The sequence below is a fragment of the Hoplias malabaricus genome, chromosome 10 (genome assembly GCF_029633855.1).
Source record: "Hoplias malabaricus isolate fHopMal1 chromosome 10, fHopMal1.hap1, whole genome shotgun sequence".
NCBI classification, from domain to species: Eukaryota; Metazoa; Chordata; class Actinopteri; order Characiformes; family Erythrinidae; genus Hoplias; species Hoplias malabaricus.
Genome location: NC_089809.1, coordinates 32,301,274 through 32,321,096, shown reverse-complemented (window position 1 = coordinate 32,321,096; position 19,823 = coordinate 32,301,274). Strand labels below are relative to the sequence as shown.

Here is a 19,823-nt window from a genome sequence, read left to right as displayed (position 1 = left end):
GTTTTCAAGCCTACCAATTAGCCCTGGGCCAAATAAAAGCTTAATTTATCTGTTAATGTTTCTAATGTAGTATCAGAAATAGTCTAAAATATTTTTTCAGATTACATAACATTAAGTAGTGTTGCACCGTATGCTGATGCTAGAAAATTTGATTCTTTGTACCGTACCGCATAGAATTAGTACCGGTGTTACACCGAATTCTGTGACCATCGAGTTCTAGACTCTAGAGGGTGCTAATTCATGTCCAGCATCGTGGTCACAATTTCTGACAGCTGCCATCAGAATTTGTGACCCCACTGAATATTAATTACATAAAGGTACTTAAACCTGAATGCTTATAAGGACGGCAGCTGTCAGAAATTTTGAGCCCCTGTTCCAAAGCTATGAAGTAGCACCCTCTAGGGTCACAGAATTCGATGGTCACAGAATTTTGTGTAACACCTGTACTAAAAAATTAATGAGTATTTTAAAAAAAGAGTTGTATCTCCAACCGGTGAGCGCCTGAAGCGCTTTGCCTCCTCTCCCTCCTTTTAATAATTTTGCCGCTAGTTTTATCGACTTTTCAGACCTTCTAGCGAGTTTATAAAAAAAAAAAGAACTAGCACCAGCAACTTTCTGTACAAACCTTAGCTAGTAATTTTTATAGAAGAGAATCACCGGTAGCACGACTCTTTAGAACACTGGGACTGAGCTTGAGTGGGAGAGACAGCTCTCTCTCTGCGGCTTCTCTGCTCCTTGAGAAGGTGCTCTAGGAGACACCGCTCCCTCGGCGCGGCTGGTTCCAGAGATGGAGTGGCCCAGTCGGTTCTGCACGGCAGCTCACACAGGTCAGAATGAGCTGTGAATGTGCAAAAAAAAAATTGCTTTTATGTTGTGTTTATTCCTTTCTCTGAACTCCTCAACTGAGATCACATAATTGATTGAGGCATTCAGCTTTATTGAAACAGTAGAGACGACTTGTATGACACGGGGCAGAAAGCGCGATTGTACCCAGAAGTGGCAAAACATCACGTGTGGCGTCACACTTAACAAGCAGATACCAGCAATTTTGCTGACCACCCTCCGATGATAAAGAAAGTACATTACTTTTACTTTCTTCTGATGTTTTAGGTTTTTGCCATGGTATCGTTTCAGCATCGGTATCGAGATATTTAGTCAGGTATCATAATCAAAAGTCATAATTTTGGTATTGTGACAACACTAATAAGTAACACCTTTGAGGCAAATATTATGAAGTTGCTCTGTAAGCTAGAATGTTGTATCTTTGGTGTCTGTGTGTAGACTTTATTTAGAGAACATTCTCATTAGAATTTGCATTTGGGGCCAAGATGCAAGTGTTTATCACAAACTTAAAGTAGAAATGTGAATGAGAACACCTTTGAGACTGTTTGCTCATTGACCTCTGTGTGCTTGACTGAGCAGAGCACTCTGTCAACATTTTGCTTATCAATGGTTTTTCCTAAATGTGTCTATGTCTTTGTCCCACAGCCTTGATTAAATACATCCGGCCAGTATTTGTGTCGAGGTCAGACCAGGACTCCAGGAGGAAGACGGTGGAGGAAATCAAACGGAGGGCACATTCTGGAGGAGAGTGGCCTCAGGTGATTTTAGAGTTTTAGGTGATTTTAATTTTAGAGTTATCCACTTTTTTGTAAGTGGATGTTTATTTTCTGGCCAACTGGCTGTAGACATTTCCAGGAGTCCTGTACACATGAATGCATTAGCAGTGTAAAATGAATCCTTGTAATTGCAAAGTCCATTATCCAATAACAAGAAAATGAATCTTGTAATGGACATAGGGTACACTCAAAATGTAAACTGTGTATGAGTGCTTTAGCTTGTAGTGGATGTTGCCATGTGTTCTTAGAATTCACTTTAAATACTTAATTATAATGGTTATATTTAAATGAATTTGCTCTTGTTCCTCAAAAGAGTACACATGTATGTATTGAATGACAAACCTGTTATTGCCTGAATCATGAAACTATAATAAAACAGAGAAGTTGAGGTAGTATTGATATTTTTGATCACTTAAATTAAAGTCAAGCATTTTTTGTGGTGTTAGTTTGGTTGCCTCTGTAATATTAAATAATAATTGAAAATAATATATTTTTATTTTTGGTCTGCCGTCTCCTTTAAACCTGACAGCACACTGTTAGAGCTCCCCACTGTAGTTTGTGTGTGGTGGGGAGTGTAGGTTGTGTGCCACATCACTGCAGGATCTTCATCTTTTCCCTTCTGTTAATGATCAGAGGGGAGTGTATGATTGTGCCCTGCTACATTTGAACCGAACTGAAGTTGAAAGTTATTTGGCAAGAAATTAAATTTACAAATGTTTTAATCAGTTAGCCAAGAAATGTTTTGTGTACAAAGTTAACCTGGGGTTATGCTACACTACATTTAACCCAATTTTTAACCCCAATTTCCAGTCAAATCTGTGCTTGCTGGCTCTTGTCTGTAGACTCTGGTGCAGTCGCAGTTGTCAGAGGGAAAGTCATGTAGTGTGTGATGGGCTCCAACTCTGATTTTTACTTTTTTTTTTTTTTTTGGCCTCCAAACCACATTTCAAACCATTCGCAGCATAACAAACATTTTAAATCTTTTTCAACCTGAAGCACAGTGTAAATTCTATGCTGAACTCAAGTCTGAACAAGTCCCGTCAACAGCCAAAGAGAACAGCACAGTGAAAACAATAACCGCAGTGAAGTGTGCATCCATGTTGCATGTTTAGTTCTGGAATTTGGGGTCATGAAATGCATTATCCCCAGTCGTGTAGTGTGTGTCTGACATTTGTTTAGTGGCAAAAAAACTGTTGTGTAATGTGAGATATCCCAGTCTGTTTATAAGTTGTGTAGTGTATCCAAGTTGTATGTATCGTTTCCATCAAGACTACAGCTCTACACAGATCATGTTTTGCCACATTTATCAACAATTTTGGTTGTCAAATGCATTGCTAGTGAATAGAATTTGGTGGAGGTTTCTTATGAGACAGAATTCTGTGGTTATTCTTGAGGCTGACTGCCACGATAAGAGTCGAATATTTATTTTGTTTTCATGTTTTGCAGATAATGATCTTTCCAGAGGGAACGTGTACCAATAGGTCCTGTCTGATCACATTCAAACCAGGTCTGTATTAACTGCTTGCATTTGATGGAGTTAGGCATTTATACAGGACATATGTGTAACACACTTCCTCTCCTTAACATTGCACTCTGCTCATGTGCAAAACCGTATGTCTGTCTTTATTCTCTTTTGGAAAGTTTTTAACTTCTGTCTTTTTACATGCAGGCGCATTCATTCCAGCAGTACCCGTACAACCCGTGGTTATTCGCTACCCAAATAAACTGGTAAGCATAAGCAGTAGTGAACATACTCTGGTGGCTGTATCATAACCATTTCCCTGGATATACTGAGCCCAAACCTAAAACTGTTCAACAAAAAATGTGCAATTCTATCTTTGGGGAGACGTTTGATTTGCTTGAGGTATTATCACCTTGTGATGTCAGATGGGTCCAATGGATTCCCAAGCATACATGATGGTGGTCATGCAGCATAGCACCTGAAAAACAGGACATGCAAATGTGTGGGTCCCAATACTTGAGTGCAGTGATGCTGAACTAACATTGTATCGAATAAGTTCTTTGGGTCCCCTGGTGCAGGTCCTGTCACTGAGGTCATTTGTTTCAAGAATTGATTTGTTTCCCTGACGTCCTTTTTTTGTACTCTCAAATTTAATGGTAGACCATTCTGAATGGTATTTGGGTAACTGTTAGTTAGATACTAGTCATAAATGTAACACAATATGCATCAAACTCAAAAACAAATCAGTCATGTAAGGCTTTTTTTCCCCCGCACATTGTAAACAAACTCACATTGTTTTTGTCTTACACGCACACATGCAATTTTTGCATAATGACACATCTGCTGGATTTCAACTTTGCATGTTCATTTACATTATCAGCCATAACAAATCTGCAGGGTGCCATTTCTCATGAGTTTTTTTTTCTTCCTCATTTTGGTTGTTTGAACATGATGGCAGTAGTTCATACTTTCTCCTCTAGAACAACATGCTCCCAAATGAGGCTTTCTGGAATAGTTGTATGCCAGTAATAAAACTAAATACCACCCTTCCAACACACCCCCTCTTAAGGATATGGGTTTAACCATATCATGGATACAATACTGAACCCAGGAACAATACAACACAAATAGCTCTGCCTGCAGGCCTGTGATGGAGCAGGGGACATATTCAAAGTAAGGGATTTTTTTTTGCTGCCTGACATGTTGTAGCCTGCCGCCACAATAAAGCACAGAATGCATCAGTGTGGAAACAAAACCTTCATGGAAATATTCTATTTGCTGACCACATCATGCTGTGCTAGCTCAAAAAATTAGGCCTGTTTTGCAGTGGGATTGGTTGTAAGTCTATTAGAGCAGTAAGCTTGCTGTTGAATGTGCAATAGAGTGCTGCTTTTGATGGCTGCGTCAAGTGTTATTTTTAGGGCCCAGCTTCAAGGTACAAAACAGAACTAATGATGAGTGATGATGTAAAAACATACAGGAAATAAGTTGCTTAAAAGAACAAGAAAGAACTGATACCATAAAAGGAGAATGGAAATATCTGAGTCCGAACAGGTTGCATTTACTCAGTAATTAAAAAAAATTAAAAATGCCGCAGATTGCCTTTGTTTGTTTTTTATAGACATTGTATGATTTAACTATGAAGAAATTTCAGGCTCTAAAATAATTGGAACAATAAAAATGCCAACCAATAAATTGATATTTAATTGATACCTTATCCACTAAAGATAAAGGTACTTGCTGGTCACTGCAAACAATTTTTCTGTACCACTTTAAAATATGACTACACTTATAAAGGTTTATAAATGGTTTAAAACCTGTTTATTAACAGTTAATACATTAATAATCATTTATAACACATGGATAGAAGTGGCAACGGTGACCTGTTGTTTGCCAAATTGTGAATGCACATCCATCTACAGTTACACCTCAGATTTTGCCCGTTTCTGATCATAGTCGACATTAACATGTCAGCTTTATTAACATTGGTTAATAAGTTTAACCATTTAATGAATTAACCAGCAATAGAGTGGGTTGTTATGCATTAACTCTACTGTGTTGTACATTAACGTGTGAAATGACTAAATTCACATTCTCAGGCCTGAGCTTATTCTTCCCCTTGATATTTTCAAGTTCTGTGACAGAGTATTTGACAAGAAAAAGGTCGCTGCCGCACTTCCTTTCTGTTACAAATGATGATTAATGACTTTTAAAGTGTTCACAACATAATTCATAACCTTGTAATAAACAGGCTTTTAAACCTTTCATAAACATTTATGATTACATGCCATATTATTATACAATATAATATAAATCACATTAGCTCCATAACCTTTTAACTGCATTTTTCTGTGTTTAAAAAATTATACCAGTACACATGCATTTTCAGGAAGGAAGGTGAATGCAATTTCTTAGATACGTTTGTGCAGTACCTTTTTTGTGAGTTAATAGTTGAATGTTAAATTTGAGATCATACAAAAATCATTTTACTCACTTTTGTTTTAAAGAGTTAATAGTCCTTCCTCTTTTTAACGGCATTTTTTTTTTTTTGGTAGATTGTATAGATTTTGTTGAAATATGTCTAGATTTTACTGTATCGTGTGACATATGGTTCATTGTCTCTTCAGGACACCATAACCTGGACATGGCAAGGTCCTGGAGCGTAAGTACTGATTTTTTTTTTTTTTATGTAAGCTTAAACTTTTAAGCTCTCCTCCTACGCCTGCTGAGGCTTAAATTACAGAGTACAACTTGCTCATTGCCAGAGCTAGGCTTAAACTACTGGTAGAATCTTCACCTGTTACCTGCAGTGTAAATAACAATGATTTTGTTTCAGTGTTTAAGGAAAGGTTAAATCTGTCCTGAATCTCATTTTGATTACATGATTTTGATATGACTCAATTATGTATATTCATATATGTGTTTCATACACAAATGTAACTTGGTTACGTATTCAGTGATTGAATGTGGACAGTAATAATTTTGGGGCTTGAGAATTATGCCAAATTTGACCTATTACTTTCAATGTAAATACTTGCGAGGCTTTTTTTCCCCCTCTGATTAGATTAGATTTTTTTTTCCTTTTTTTTTTTTTTTTTTAAACAGCGACAATATTCAACAGAATATTATCAAAATAAAATTCAGTCATTCTCCCATTGTAGAACTGATTAAATAGAATCCTCACATTCAGATCAGTGCATCAACTCTTAAAGTCAGGCCTAGGTCATACTAGTAAATACAGGGTGGGCCGTTTATATGGATACACCTTAATAAAATGGGACTGGTTGGTAATATTAACTTCCTGTTTGTGGCACATTTAGTATTTGGGAGGGGGGAAACTTTTCAAGATGGGTGGTGACCATGGCGGCCATTTTGAAGTCTGCCATTTTGGATCCAACTTTTGTTTTTTCAGTGGGAAGAGGGTCATGTGACACATCAAACTCATTGGGAATTTCACAAGAAAAACAATGGTGGTTTTAACATAACTTTATTATTTCATGAGTTAATTACAAGTTTCTGACCACTTATAAAATGTGTTCAAACTGCTGCCCATTGTGTTGGATTGTCAATGCAACCCACTTCTCCCACTCTTCACACACTGATAGCAACACCGCAGGAGAAATGCTAGCACAGGCTTTCAGTATCTGTAGTTAATATCACCAACCATTCTCATTTTATTAAGGTGTATCCATATAAACGGCCCACCCTGTAGATTAAGAACCCCAAAAGACATACTTTTTAGTCCTCATCACAGATTGAAAGCATTGTAAAATACTCTTAACATATACATATTACAACATAAATCAGTCATATCTTATGCTATTGTATGTTACTCAAGATTTTCACATCACATCACGTTTTCAAATCATTTTCACATCAAATGACACCTGTATTACCCCTCGAGGTATGCCATATTGCTTAAAAATAAAACAAGGTGAAAGTAAACTACATCATGTGTGTCGTTTACAGTAAATGTACTGTGTCTTTTTACTAGAAGGAAATTTAAATGTAGATTTTCTGCTTTGGTATAGACTAGGGGAAGCCAACAGCAATTGCATTAAATGCTAATATGGCCATGCTTTAACTTTTGAATTAACCATTCACTATCAACAGGGCTAAAATGATTTGATTCACTGTTACTTAATTTTTATGACTTGTTGAAAGCTCTGTTGTACTGTGATTAATCAAGTCTCTCTCACTGTGAGTCAACTTTGGCTTGACTCAGAGGGGCTGTTTGTGATTTTTATATCATTTGATTTCTTTTTCTTTATTTCAGAAGCGCTGTAAATCTTTATTTCTGGCTTTGCTCCCAGTCTGACACTAAAATAAAGTACCAAAACCATTTCCAACTCTAAAAACAGTGCTTTAAAGATGGCATTTTAGAGATGTTGGAAAATGAGGTCACCACCCCTAAATATTAATCACCACATCTGTCTTTGTTAGTTCAGTTAATGTTTTTGAATCAGGACACAAACAATGCTATGAATAAAATGTCTTCTAAACATTTCTATATGATATTTCTGTTGACATCAGTTCTGACCTTTTCCCAGGTTTAAGATCCTGTGGCTTACTCTCTGCCAACTTCACAACGAGTTTGTGATTGAGGTGAGTGCCATCATAGCTGACATATGATTTGTCATCACATTTAGCCAAATTCTGGGTGCATGGGCAATACTCTCTCAGAAGACACGCATAGGCGTGATCTAACCTCGTATGTCCCTTATGAGTATTCTTATATTTAAGAGTTAAACTGAGTTGAAATCGTATGCCTTTATTTACCATGAAGCAATGGTAGGAGGTGACCTTGTTGATGAATAATGGTTTGTTTTACAATGAAGGTGTACAGTGTATACCTGGGCTAGAGATGCCACCAGGATGCACTGTTGGAGAAATGCAAGCAGGTGGAGGCCGTATGATGCTTGAGTTGTGTGGAATGAGTGAGGACTGCACAATATTAGGAACGTTTTTTTAGATTTACATTTACAACTGTTGTGTGCTTCAACTTGTGTGGATGTTCCACTATGTGCTTGACTCACATGAGCTAACTGCTAATACAAAGGTTTGGATAATGTCCAGACAATTGATTCAAATATGAAGTAAACCTTTTTTATATAATCATTTATTCATTTTAAATGGGAAGTTTATTGGGAAGTTGACGTTGTGTGTGTGTGTGTGTGTATGCTGTGTAGTCAGAGAGCAGCACTGTGGTGTTAGCTGGCCCATGTTTCTCACACATCCTCTGATGAAGCTTTGTTTTGGTTTCAGTTCCTCCCCATCTACACCCCTAGTGAAGAGGAGAAGAGGAACCCTGCTATCTTTGCTCACAACGTGCGCCGCCTCATGGCCAAGTAAGAACCACAGTGCTTCTATAATCATTAACGTCATATTATTGCAGTTCATTGATCACAAACTTATAAATAATTATTTACTGAAATGTATTACTGTGGAAAAAAAAAGTTTTTTCTAACATTTCAAACATTTACTCACGGCCCTGTTTTAAAAACTACAAAGTCATCTTCCCCCATACCCCCCCCCCCCCCAAACCATATTTGCATATTTTGCACAGTAAAGGGTTTCAAATCCTCATAGAAAATGTAAGATATTACATTAAGTGTTACGTCTGACATATATTTCTGGCATATTAATTCTGCTTCTGTATTAATTTATTTAAACAGCTAAACTGTCTCTTACATAGTTAACTATGGATTCAAGCAATCCAATGTAGAAACAGAGACTGATGATGGGCTTTGTGACTGAGAATGAGAACAACTGAGTCATTAAACTAGGTTTTCCATCTCACATACTTATATAGCAGTAAACACACACAATATTTTATATTGTTAAACATGTTGTATATTTCTAATTACTCTTTAAATGTAACAACAGTAATTACATGCCATGCCTGTTAGCAATATCAGAGAGGGAGAGAATGTAACAGTAATAAATGCATTTAACTGATGCTTGTTTGTGGCTATGCAAGAGTCAAGGTAAATGTGTGTGTGCCTCTCCACTCAGGGCATTGGATGTTCCTGTAACAGACTACTCTTTTGAGGACTGTCAGTTGGCCATGGCAGAAGGTCAGCTCAGGCTTCCAGTGGAAACGTGTCTGCTAGAATTTGCCAAACTTCTCCGGAGTCTAGGGTGAGTCTTCATACTTTGGGATGTGAAGAAAAAAAAAAAATGAGGAAATTCCTTTATTCAATTTTTAAATGATACTGTAAAAAAATATATATATATAATATTTTAAAAAGGAGTTTAGCATAAATGGCTTGGAATTTATTTACTATTATTTCACGAGTTACACAGTGTATTTCAATTAATTGTTCAAAATTTCTATATTCAATTATACATGAAATTTGTCATTCTTTCTGCTCACAGACACTGTTGTAGTGAATTTGGGTTTTAATCACATTTACACAATACTCTCACATTCCCCCACACAAACATTTTTGAGGACAGCATTGAGAAGCCTGAGAGTTGCTAAGAATGTAAAAATTTTAATGTACACGTGCATTTATGGGTCAATGTACCACAGCAGGTAGACAGCCACTCCCAGCACACGAAGGAGCAGTTAGGGGTTGGGTGCCCCTCTCAAGGGCACTTCAGCTGTTCATTAACTTCCCAACCCTCAATTTTACTCGTGATCGAACCAGCAACCTTCCAGTCACAAGCCTGTTTTCTATACACTGCATAGCAGGACTTATCTCTCATAAGAGCAAAAAAAGTGGCAGAGGTGGGAAAAGTGATCAGATGTATGTCTGTATGTACAAATAGGATCATTATACATTTTGTGACTTCAAATGTCCAGATGAATTATTTCTTGTTCAAATAAATTAAACATCAAAAACCAAGTCAAGTGCACAGTAAGCTTAGTATAGAGGTATGTGTTTGTGTGTATATTGCTGTGTGTTTTTAAATTACTTATGTAGTAGATCACAAAGTTGCAGGCAAAAATTGACCAGCGAGTTTTTTTTTTTTTTAATTTATTAATTTAATTTATTTTATTTATTATTATTTTTTAAATAAAGGTTTTAAAGGGAATTTTAGTGTGGTTTCAGGGGTGTGTTGATATTAGTGTCTGTGTGTGCACCCTTTCCAGGCTAAGGCGGGAGAAGTCTGAGAAACCCCTGAATGAATTTGGTAAAAGGGCATGTAAGCTGCAGGGTCATAAGCAAAGCCTGGAGGAATTTGCTCAATTTCTGGACCTTCCGCTCTCTGATGTGCTTAGAGACATGTTCGCACTCTTTGATGAGGTAAGACATTCAGTCACCTGCCATTTAACCATAACTCTTAAGTCATAGACAGTCTTGGAGCAGAACAACAAAGTGCTGTCCTTAATGTATCATAGCTTCTGAATACATTTTCTCCTGTTAAAACCCAGATATTGTGCCAGCTAGCAGCACAAGTTTTTTTTCAGTCTGCAAATTTAGCTTTTAAATTGTATAAATAGATCTGTTTTCATTATCCTTCATCATTTTGGTGATGATAGTTAGACTTTTTTCATCCTTGGCTCAATTGACTAACATTCTTTATATTAGTGTCCTGAGGGTACTTTAAGTTGATCATGCAAAAGGGAAAAAGACTTGGTATACACCTGAAGAGGTACACCATGTTGTGTTTTGGTTTTGCAGCATGAAGAAGGCAGGATAGACATTCGGGAGTTTGTGATTGCTTTCTCCGTGGTCTGCAGGCCTGCGAAAACACTGGAAACGATAAAGTTGGCTTTCTCGGTATGTGCTGCATTTATAAAGGTGGTGTTCTCATACTTAAGGCTACATTCATACAGCAGATAAAAAATAGCACATATCCCATCGGTTCTGTTGGTGTCACACTGAATCTGACTTTTTAAAATATGTGTAGGTAGAGAATAAGGTATGAGGTAAGGTAAGTCCAGAGATTTGAGGTTTTCACTCTGCAAGTCACTGTTGCACTTTGTGTGTTATAAATTATTATAAATAACTTTTAAAATACAGGGGTTAGACAATGAAACTGAAAAACCTGTCATTTTAGTGTGGGAGGTTTCATGGCTAAATTGGAGCAGCCTGGTGTCCAATCTTCATTAATTGCACATTGCACCAGTAAGACCATGTGCATCCAATGGTTCAAACATTGTATCCTGAAGGCGGTGCCGTGTATCAGGACGACAATGCACCAATACACACAGCAAGACTGGTGAAAGATTGGTTTGATGAACATGAAAGTGAAGTTGAACATCTCCCATGGCCTGCACAGTCACCAGATCTAAATATTATTGAGCCACTTTGGGGTGTTTTGGAGGAGCGAGTCAGGAAACGTTTTCTTCCACCAGCATCACGTAGTGACCTGGCCACTATCCTGCAAGAAGAATGGCTTAAAATCCTTCTGACCACTGTGCAGGACTTGTATATGTCATTCCCAAGACGAATTAAGGCTGTATTGACCACAAAAGGAGGCCCTACACCATAGTAATAAATTATAGTGGTCTAAAACCAGGTGTTTCAGTTCCATTGTCCAACCCCTGTAGGTCACATTTATATAAACAGCATGAACAGCAGAACGATGTTTGTCAAATTTCTGGTATTTTTTAGTAAATCAGTCATTCATACCTCAATTAAGAAAGATGGGTATTATTTCTTTCTTTATTTATTTTTACAATACTTTGTACCAGAAAGCCAGAGCCAAATTAATTAAACCACTTACACACATGTGCACACACACCTTCCCATTGTATGGTGTCTAGCCATGACTAACGTCTCTGTGTTGTTTTTGTTCAGATGTTTGAAGATGAGGTGAATGGAGCAATCCCAGAACGTGAACTGGCCTGTATCCTGCAGACTGCTCTTGGAGTGGCAGATCTCAGTGTGTCTAGCCTCTTCAGTGCCATCGATGTGCAGGACAGTGGAAAAATTACATTTGGTGTGTTGGCTGGAACCCACTTTTTATTATTGTTCAGATTTACTTAATTTACAAATAACATGCTGAACATCCAAGCGTTTTAATGCTTGCTCTCACGTCTCTTGTTCTCTTGCACCCCCTTGTGGCAGAGATGTTCCAGAGCTTTGTGGAACAAAGGCCGGACTTTGCTGAGGAGTTCCTGTACGCAGATAACGTACGTTTCTGGGGCAGTGTGAAGTCCTCTAGTTCCAGCCCTATCTCCAACGGCTTCTGTGCTGATTTTACACCCAGCGATCACCACACCACTCAGAAGAAACTCGAATGAACATCCTACACCACCGGCCTCTGCTTGCTTATTGTCTGATCCTGGAGAAGAGTGAGAGAGTAGTAGAGGGGGGGGGGGGCAGAGTGGAGCCCGCTGGACTGCCATGGTCCAATGCGCAGTTTACTCCATGTCAACCAGGACATTCGTGCTGTGATTTTATCCTCACCATTTCTCCTCTATCCTTTTGCAGTCTTACTCTCGGCCCCTTTATTTCCTCTTTTTTATTTTTTTGGTGATGGGGTGGGGTTCTCTCTCTTAAAAAGGGACAACATTTTCAAGGACCAAAAAATTGCTTTTTTTCAGATGTAACAAATAATTACTTGAAAGCAAAGCACTTATTTTGTTCTGATTTGCTGGGGGAATACATTCACAAGAGCAGTCACGTTATAAATCTAAAGTGAAAACAGTAAACGTTTAAAAAGTAATTTATCCCCTCCCCACCCCCAAATCTGTTTTTTTTTTATTTTTTTTTTATATATTTCTTATGAGTGTAGATGCCTTTTCTTAATCTCCTTTAGTATGCATTTGCATGGGCTCAATGCTTGATAACAGTATTATTCCAGTATTTGACAGAAGGGTCACAGAGCGCTGGTGACAAATATCTGACCTCCATACACTAAGAATATGGAGGATCAGATTTGAGGTGCATTTTTGACCCAAATCAATATACTGGTCTGAATTAAACTGAGCCAGTCCAGTTTTTAATTCTATATCTTTATAATTAATATTATTATTATTATTATTTTAAGCTCAGGGGTTTGGTTAGAAGGCTGAAGCTTGCGTCTTGTTGAGCACCATGTGTAAAAGGTAGCAGTGAGTGCATGTGATAGTTAATGGATCTCCAATTTTTTGAAATTCTGGTTCTTCATTTGGCAAAATTTCATTCCCCCTGCGATACACTGAGTCTCTGAAGTAAATCAAGAAAACTGAGACATTCAGATTCTACATTTATTCAGTAAAACCAGAGATCAACATGGACCAAACGTTTTCTACTTGCATGTGTTCTGTTGAGGCTCCCTGGAGAGCCCCAAGAAGAGTGGCAGGGGTCAAACAGAGCATTTCTTAGAATACAGATCTCTGTATCTGTATCATCTCTTAAAATTCTCGCTCACCTTCTCTTTTGAGGCAGAGCTCTGCCTTGAGGCTGACGTTGCTGAAACAGAAATCTGTCATTTATTTATTTATTTTTTTAAAGAACCGAAAGCACAGCAATGCTGCTACAAACTGTTCAAGAAAAACATTTTTTCAGTTTTCCCCTGTACCCAATTTCCCCTAAATAATATTGATCTGCCTAGACATGCTGAGACATAAACAAAGTGAAATGTTGTCTGTAGTTTTATCTGATTTTACATGTAGCAGTATATCTACAAATCTGACATTTCCTATCACAGTTCTTGAGGTGATTTTGTGATTATTTACGCATGCCGTTCACACAATACTGAAGCTGTAATATACTTCCATTTCTCAGCCATGTCAGTCTCGTAAAAAAAGGGAACATTCGGACACTAGCTGTGTTTTTTGGCTTCTCGGTTGTCTCTGCGGAATGGGGGGTAAAAATGGTCATTTACAAAAATGTAAATTCTCAACTTTTTCTTTTAAAGAAATCACCTTGGGAGTGTTTTTCTACATAATGTTTTTGCTGCTGATCAAACAGCTCTTCAGAAAACAGCTGCTCAACCTCAACCCCAACTGGGAGAACTAGAAAAACACTTTTTGCCCCATGTCTTCACATTATATTCTTTACCCACTCCTGCTAAGTAGCATGATTATTATTATTTGATGACGTATTCATTCAAATTTGATTGCAAATGCTACTTATAGCGCCTGTATGCTTTAAAACGTCTTTCCCTCTCAGCCCGGAGCAGCCCTATGTCATTTTGATAAGAGTCTTACAGCATAAAAAGATGACCTGGTTCTTTCTCTCTGAATACATTTCAGTTTTTTTCATTTAATGGCTTTAGTTTTCTGGATCTGACTGATATCCTCTCTTTCTATTGGTTGGTTATTACCAGTTGATGCTTGTGTGAAACCAGACCCCCGCCCCCCCACCACTGTTTTTTTATTTATTTAAATAGCATAAGAGGTTCAGTTTAATGGAACAATTGGGTGAAAATCAATCAATACCTGATTGTTCCCTTGACCCAGATGTAGTTAATCAGCCATATTCATGTTTGATGTTTAGGAGGAAGATGCACAGTGCATTTATTACTCATCCCGGCCCCGTCTGTATCATTTAAAACTCTTTACAAAGCTGGAGAACCTAAATGTAGGTACAGAACATGTCTTGGCTGTCTGATTACATTTGTGCCAACAGCTAACTGTAAATATAGATTTTTCGTCCTGCAGTTACACTGATCTTTAACATGAAATCATCTCTGTTGATTCTTTTGGCGCCTCCCAGGACGAGGCTAAATGGATGTACACTGGTGCATGGAACAAAGATATGTTTACTACTTTTACACATCTGAACAATTGTGATCCTTTTCAAGCATCTGATGCAAATGAAGTTAACGGAGATCGCTGGAGTTATCTTCGGGTTTCGTTTCGCTTAAATTTTTATTCTCCCATTAGTGATTTAGGAATGTTTCTCAAAGTTTATTTTGATATTGAAACAGTTAAAAGCATAATTCTTATAAAAATGACCTTCAGAACGTACAGTTTTCTACGATCTGTTTTTTAAGGTTGACTTGTTTAATGTGAAAGTGATATTAGATTTCTGATATATTTTTGACTATCATTTTAACATAAGAAAAGCAGGAGTCTCATTCCGTCTCAGGCATGCAAGGACAAGCTCCTTTAATGCCTTACCATGTGCTACCTTTTTCTTCAGCTTTTTGAGAAAAGTCTATTATTATTATTATTAATAATAATTATCAAATAACTCTTAAATAATTCCAGCTTTTGTCCCTCATAAATGACAAATGCTTCATTTCTTTATTGTACATGACCACCCTTGTCCCATGTCTGTTAATGAAGCAATATTTCACAGCAATCACTTCACATTCTCATAATGTATTTTCAATATTCCTTGATGCGGGGCATTTTGTGAATTTTTGATATACATGAGACATTTTTTGTTGTTGTTTTTCTTTTTCACTGCCATAAAGACGTGCTCTGAAATGTTTATTTCAGATTGTACCACTAGCTGAATTGATGGAAAGAAAGGTAGCTCAATTGTCTTTGTATATTGTATGTGCTATTTTTCTTAATAATGGCAAATGATGATTAGTAGTGGATTATATTTTTGCTTTTTTTTTTTTTTTTATGCGAAATATTTCTTACGGATTATTGCTGGCCTTGAATTTCAGTGTAATTTCTATGATGAAATGTGAATGTATAGACAATCTGTCACAATCAGAAAATGATTCACCATCCTTGATGTGCAGCTGATGTATATATGACGGGATGAATTACTTCCACACTTACTGTGGGCCTGCGAAACACACTCATCATCACTGCCCTTCCTTGAAGTCCCAATGAATTTCCTCGTGCTGGCACTTTACACTTGTACTTTCCCCGACCATTTCTTTCATTCCCCTGAGGATTTCTGGTCTGCATGTCTTGAGTTGATAGCAGTGTTGCTGTATCTCTGTGCATGCCTCCAGATAGCAGAAAGCATTTGTAGAATGTGAATAAGACTATAGTGTAAGGGACTCGGCAGAAAAGGCCCAGTGATTGAGGTGCTTTAGTACTCGGGTACTGACATCATACCTGCTTTTTTTCTGCCGGTTTATGAAATGGTTACTGGTCCAAATTGTTCAAATAAAATGTAGAGGCCAGTTTCACAGCTGTAGGCTCTGAATTAGAAAGTACTCTGCCTTACAAAGCCAAAGAGCAGTAACTACGCCAGCAATGTTCAAAAGTAACAGCTGTTGTATAGGTTTTCTTCTGTTCTGTGATTATCATAAGGTCATTTTTTCCCGTTCCTCTCTAACCCCAGGGCATCGACATTTTCACAAAGTTGAATGTTAAATGCCTGGTTTTGGTCAAACGTTTTTGGTTACTGCAATTTGCCTTTGTATGGCAAAACTGAATTTGTCTTGATAGTCTTAACACAGCCTCTGAGAAACTTCACTGCCTCTTTACCTCTTTTCAAGTTTTCAGAAAGCTGTGCAGCATCTCCTAGTGGTGGAGGTCAACCAAACAGACCAAATAAAATGGTGGATAGGAAATGTTCCTACCTTCTGCTGAATTTATAGTGTAGCAAGGGTGTTTAGTAGTTTGTCGTTGCTGGTTTGGTCAAAGGGACCATGTACAGTCCCAACACAGAAGGCTGTAAACTTTCACTAATGGAAACTTGAGCGTACAACATTCTGGTTGTGTATAGTTATCAACTGAACAACAGTCTCTTTTGAGGTCAAGAACAAACTGAACATATTTTTTTGGTACTTTTCATTTGTTGATTGAAAGAGGGACCATTTCTTTATTGAAAACACACGACTTATTTAAAATACCTCACATAGAAATAAAGCCCGTGGCTCTGCCCGGTTTCAAGATGGCCCCTAAACCATCCAATCACGTCCATTTCTATGCGTCTTGCCTCTTATTGGGTCCCATTTGTCCGAGCTGAAGACGAGACGCTCTCTGATGGCTCAGTTGTAGACCCACTGCAGATACAGACGTGTATTATGGTTGCTTTTTTTTTTTTTTTCCTTTAAAGCCTTTTTTTTTGGTTTCCTCTGGTTTTATTTTGTAATGTACGGAGAGTCATTTTTACAAGAGAGATTTTGACCTGTCTGTTTCAACTGCAATGAAATGACTTGTCATTCTGACTCTTGAATAAAAAAGGGACACAGTTGAGATGCTTGGGTTTCTGTTTCTGTTACACTCAAGTTTAACATTCTGGTGTGGGTTTGGGGTTTGTTTTGTTTGTAACAACAAGTTGACTGTTATTAATAACAATGTGAGGGCTTTCAGAAATTAACGTAGTGACTTGTAGGAGCATCTAACCGACAACAGCCAAATTTGGGGGCATGGGGAAGCAACTCAATCAAAACCTCAGAAATAAATATTAGACATACACAAGTGTGAGAACTACTGTTCTCACAGCAAAATAAACAACCCCTTCTAATTCTTCATTTAGAATCTCAATCTATTGTATGTGTTTACTTTCATGGAACGTTAGCGGTCTCCCAACTTTGGTGTCAGTTCCACCTTTAAGCAATGCATCTAAAAAGGTAAATATCACCCAGCTGTGGAGCAGAAATAGCAACACCCTCATTTATTTTTATGCTTTTCAACATTCCATGGTCTTTTCATCATCTAAACACTCCAGATGCTGTTTCTCAGCTGTGGCTCAGCCAGTAATACCCAGTAAAGAAAGCCTGAGCCATTTCTAACGTTGGCTCAGGCTTTGGTTTGTTTCTGGTTTACTGATCCTGGGCTGCATGCAAATGGTGGATCTTTTTGTAGCATGCAACCAGACTGGAGACCTAGCCAATAGTGAGGACACATTCTCTGAATTTTTAAAAAGAATTTTGGATTCATGCATTCATTATCTGTAAGCGCTTATCCAGTTCAGGGTTGTGGTGGGTCCAGAGCCTACCTGGAATCATTGGGCTAATCGCCACACACCAACTCCTCACAGACAGTCACTTGGAGCGGACACCTGGAACCCACAACCTCCGGGCCCCGGGAGCTCTGTGACTGTGACGCTACCTGCTGCACCACCGTGCCGTCCCAAATTTTGGATTTAAATTGGTAAAATCACCTTTAATTAAAGCAAAGAAAACAAATTAAAAAGAGAGGGCTGTGTTGTATAAGCTGCTGTGAAAGGGTGAAGCCCCCACCCCCCTAAGTCCAAAACCAGCATAAACAAGCCAGACTGAAGTGTGCACATGATCACAACGACATAGACCTTTATAAGATGTTTAGTTGAAACAAAAATTTGATATTGGCCCCGCGGACTAGTGCTGTTCATAGGAGAAAAAGTGTGAGGCGTTTGTTTAATCCAAGCAATACCACCCCAGCTGTGAAGCACGGGGTTGGCAGCATCATGTTGTTGGGCTGTTTTGCTCTAAAAGGGACTGGTGCCCTTCAGAAAACAGGCAGCATTAAAGAGAGAAGGTATATTTAGAAATACACCAAGGCATCAGCCAGAAAGCTAAAATCTGGTCGCAAATGGCTTGGGGACAACAAAAGGAGAATGTTTCAGAGTGACCATCACAAGTAGCTAAATTGAAAAAGCATGTTCAAGCAAACAGGTCAACAAACTTGACCAAGGGTCACCATTTCTGATGTCAGCTTTTGATCTGCTGAGAATCCCCACAAGCATGAGTCTCTATTATGAAATGATTTAGTGTGGAAATGAATGCATGCCCTTAAGTGGCAACACAATAACTGGAGTTTTCAAACACTGTACCCACCTTCTGTCCACTTTATTAGCAGCACCAACCTTATTGGTCCACCTTGTAGATTCAATAATAATAATAATAATAATAGCTCATTTGTTGTTTGAAGTTTGTTGGTCGTTCTCTAGTCCTTCATCAGCGGACACACGACACTGTTGTCTGGTTATTTTTGGCTGGTGGACTATTCTCAGTCCATCAGTGACACTGTGGGATTTAAAAAGCCCAGCAGCACTACTGTGTCTCATCTGTTTTTAGCAACAGAACACACACCACCACATCAGTGTCACCACGGCACTAAGAATTATCCCCCACTCAAAATATACCTGCTCTGTGGTGGTTCTTTGTGGCTCTTGATTATTAAAAATACAGAGTGGTAGGGGGCAAAGTATTAAGAGCAGAACTGTAGAACTACAAAACAAATACATATAATGGTCTGTGGAAATGATCCTTATATAATTCCATTTATCTGAGGCTGAGGCTGGAACGCATTGGCTCTGAAGTTAGGGTGTTCCCATAACAGCTTGTAATATAATGTGATTATTCAGTGTTCCTGTTGCTTTACAAGTGGCAGTATGTCTCCCTCTACAGGAGAAGATGATAACTGTGTTTATATTGGTTATTTCAGACTCAAAACTTACCACTGTTCTCTATTTTATGGACAGTGCTAGACTGTTTAGTGTGGGCTGATTTAAGTTGATAATATCCAAACATGACTCAAAGCTATGGAGATATTTGGGGACTTGGAAACTTATTCAATGAAGAACAAGGAACGTCCCATAAACAGGTCCGAGCTGTTGATTATTTAGGAACTAATTGTTTTTCCCATGGTTTCATTTCAATGCAAATGTTGCTATATGTTTTATATTAATGCTATATTATTTATTTATATTCTTGAGCTGATCTGGCTGTTGTGAAGGCAGAGTAATGGCAGGCTAGTGACTGAAATGATGAGGTTTTTTTGTAAATACAGTAACATGGACTTTGGAAATTTAGCAGGTACAAACATGTTTTTAGAGAGAGGTAATGAGTTAGTGACTATGAAGTAATCACATTGGTTTGAGAAAGTCAATAACAGTCCTGTAAATGTCACCTGATTCTGGCAAATCTCCCTCCATTTGTGTTCCTTCAGAAGCACAGCGACTCTTAAATTGGAAAAATGAATCTTTGAGTAAGAAGCCTGTAGCTTGCAGTAA

General features: G+C 38.0%; 1 protein-coding gene across 3 annotated transcripts in view; it reads left to right on the top strand.

Annotated features, from left to right (window-relative positions):
• The window catches only part of LOC136708293 (lysophosphatidylcholine acyltransferase 1), a 30,636-nt gene extending 13,569 nt beyond the window's left edge, over positions 1-17,067 (top strand). For all 3 annotated transcript variants that reach the window (XM_066682756.1, XM_066682755.1, XM_066682754.1), the window contains 11 exons: positions 1,489-1,601; positions 3,066-3,126; positions 3,289-3,347; positions 5,709-5,743; positions 7,632-7,686; positions 8,347-8,429; positions 9,097-9,222; positions 10,181-10,334; positions 10,713-10,811; positions 11,835-11,976; positions 12,105-17,067. In XM_066682756.1, the coding sequence (XP_066538853.1) occupies positions 1,489-1,601; positions 3,066-3,126; positions 3,289-3,347; positions 5,709-5,743; positions 7,632-7,686; positions 8,347-8,429; positions 9,097-9,222; positions 10,181-10,334; positions 10,713-10,811; positions 11,835-11,976; positions 12,105-12,280 (1,103 nt within the window). In that variant the 3' untranslated portion in view covers positions 12,281-17,067. The remainder of the gene's footprint in view (positions 1-1,488; positions 1,602-3,065; positions 3,127-3,288; positions 3,348-5,708; positions 5,744-7,631; positions 7,687-8,346; positions 8,430-9,096; positions 9,223-10,180; positions 10,335-10,712; positions 10,812-11,834; positions 11,977-12,104) is intronic.
• The last annotated feature ends 2,756 nt before the right edge of the window (positions 17,068-19,823 follow it).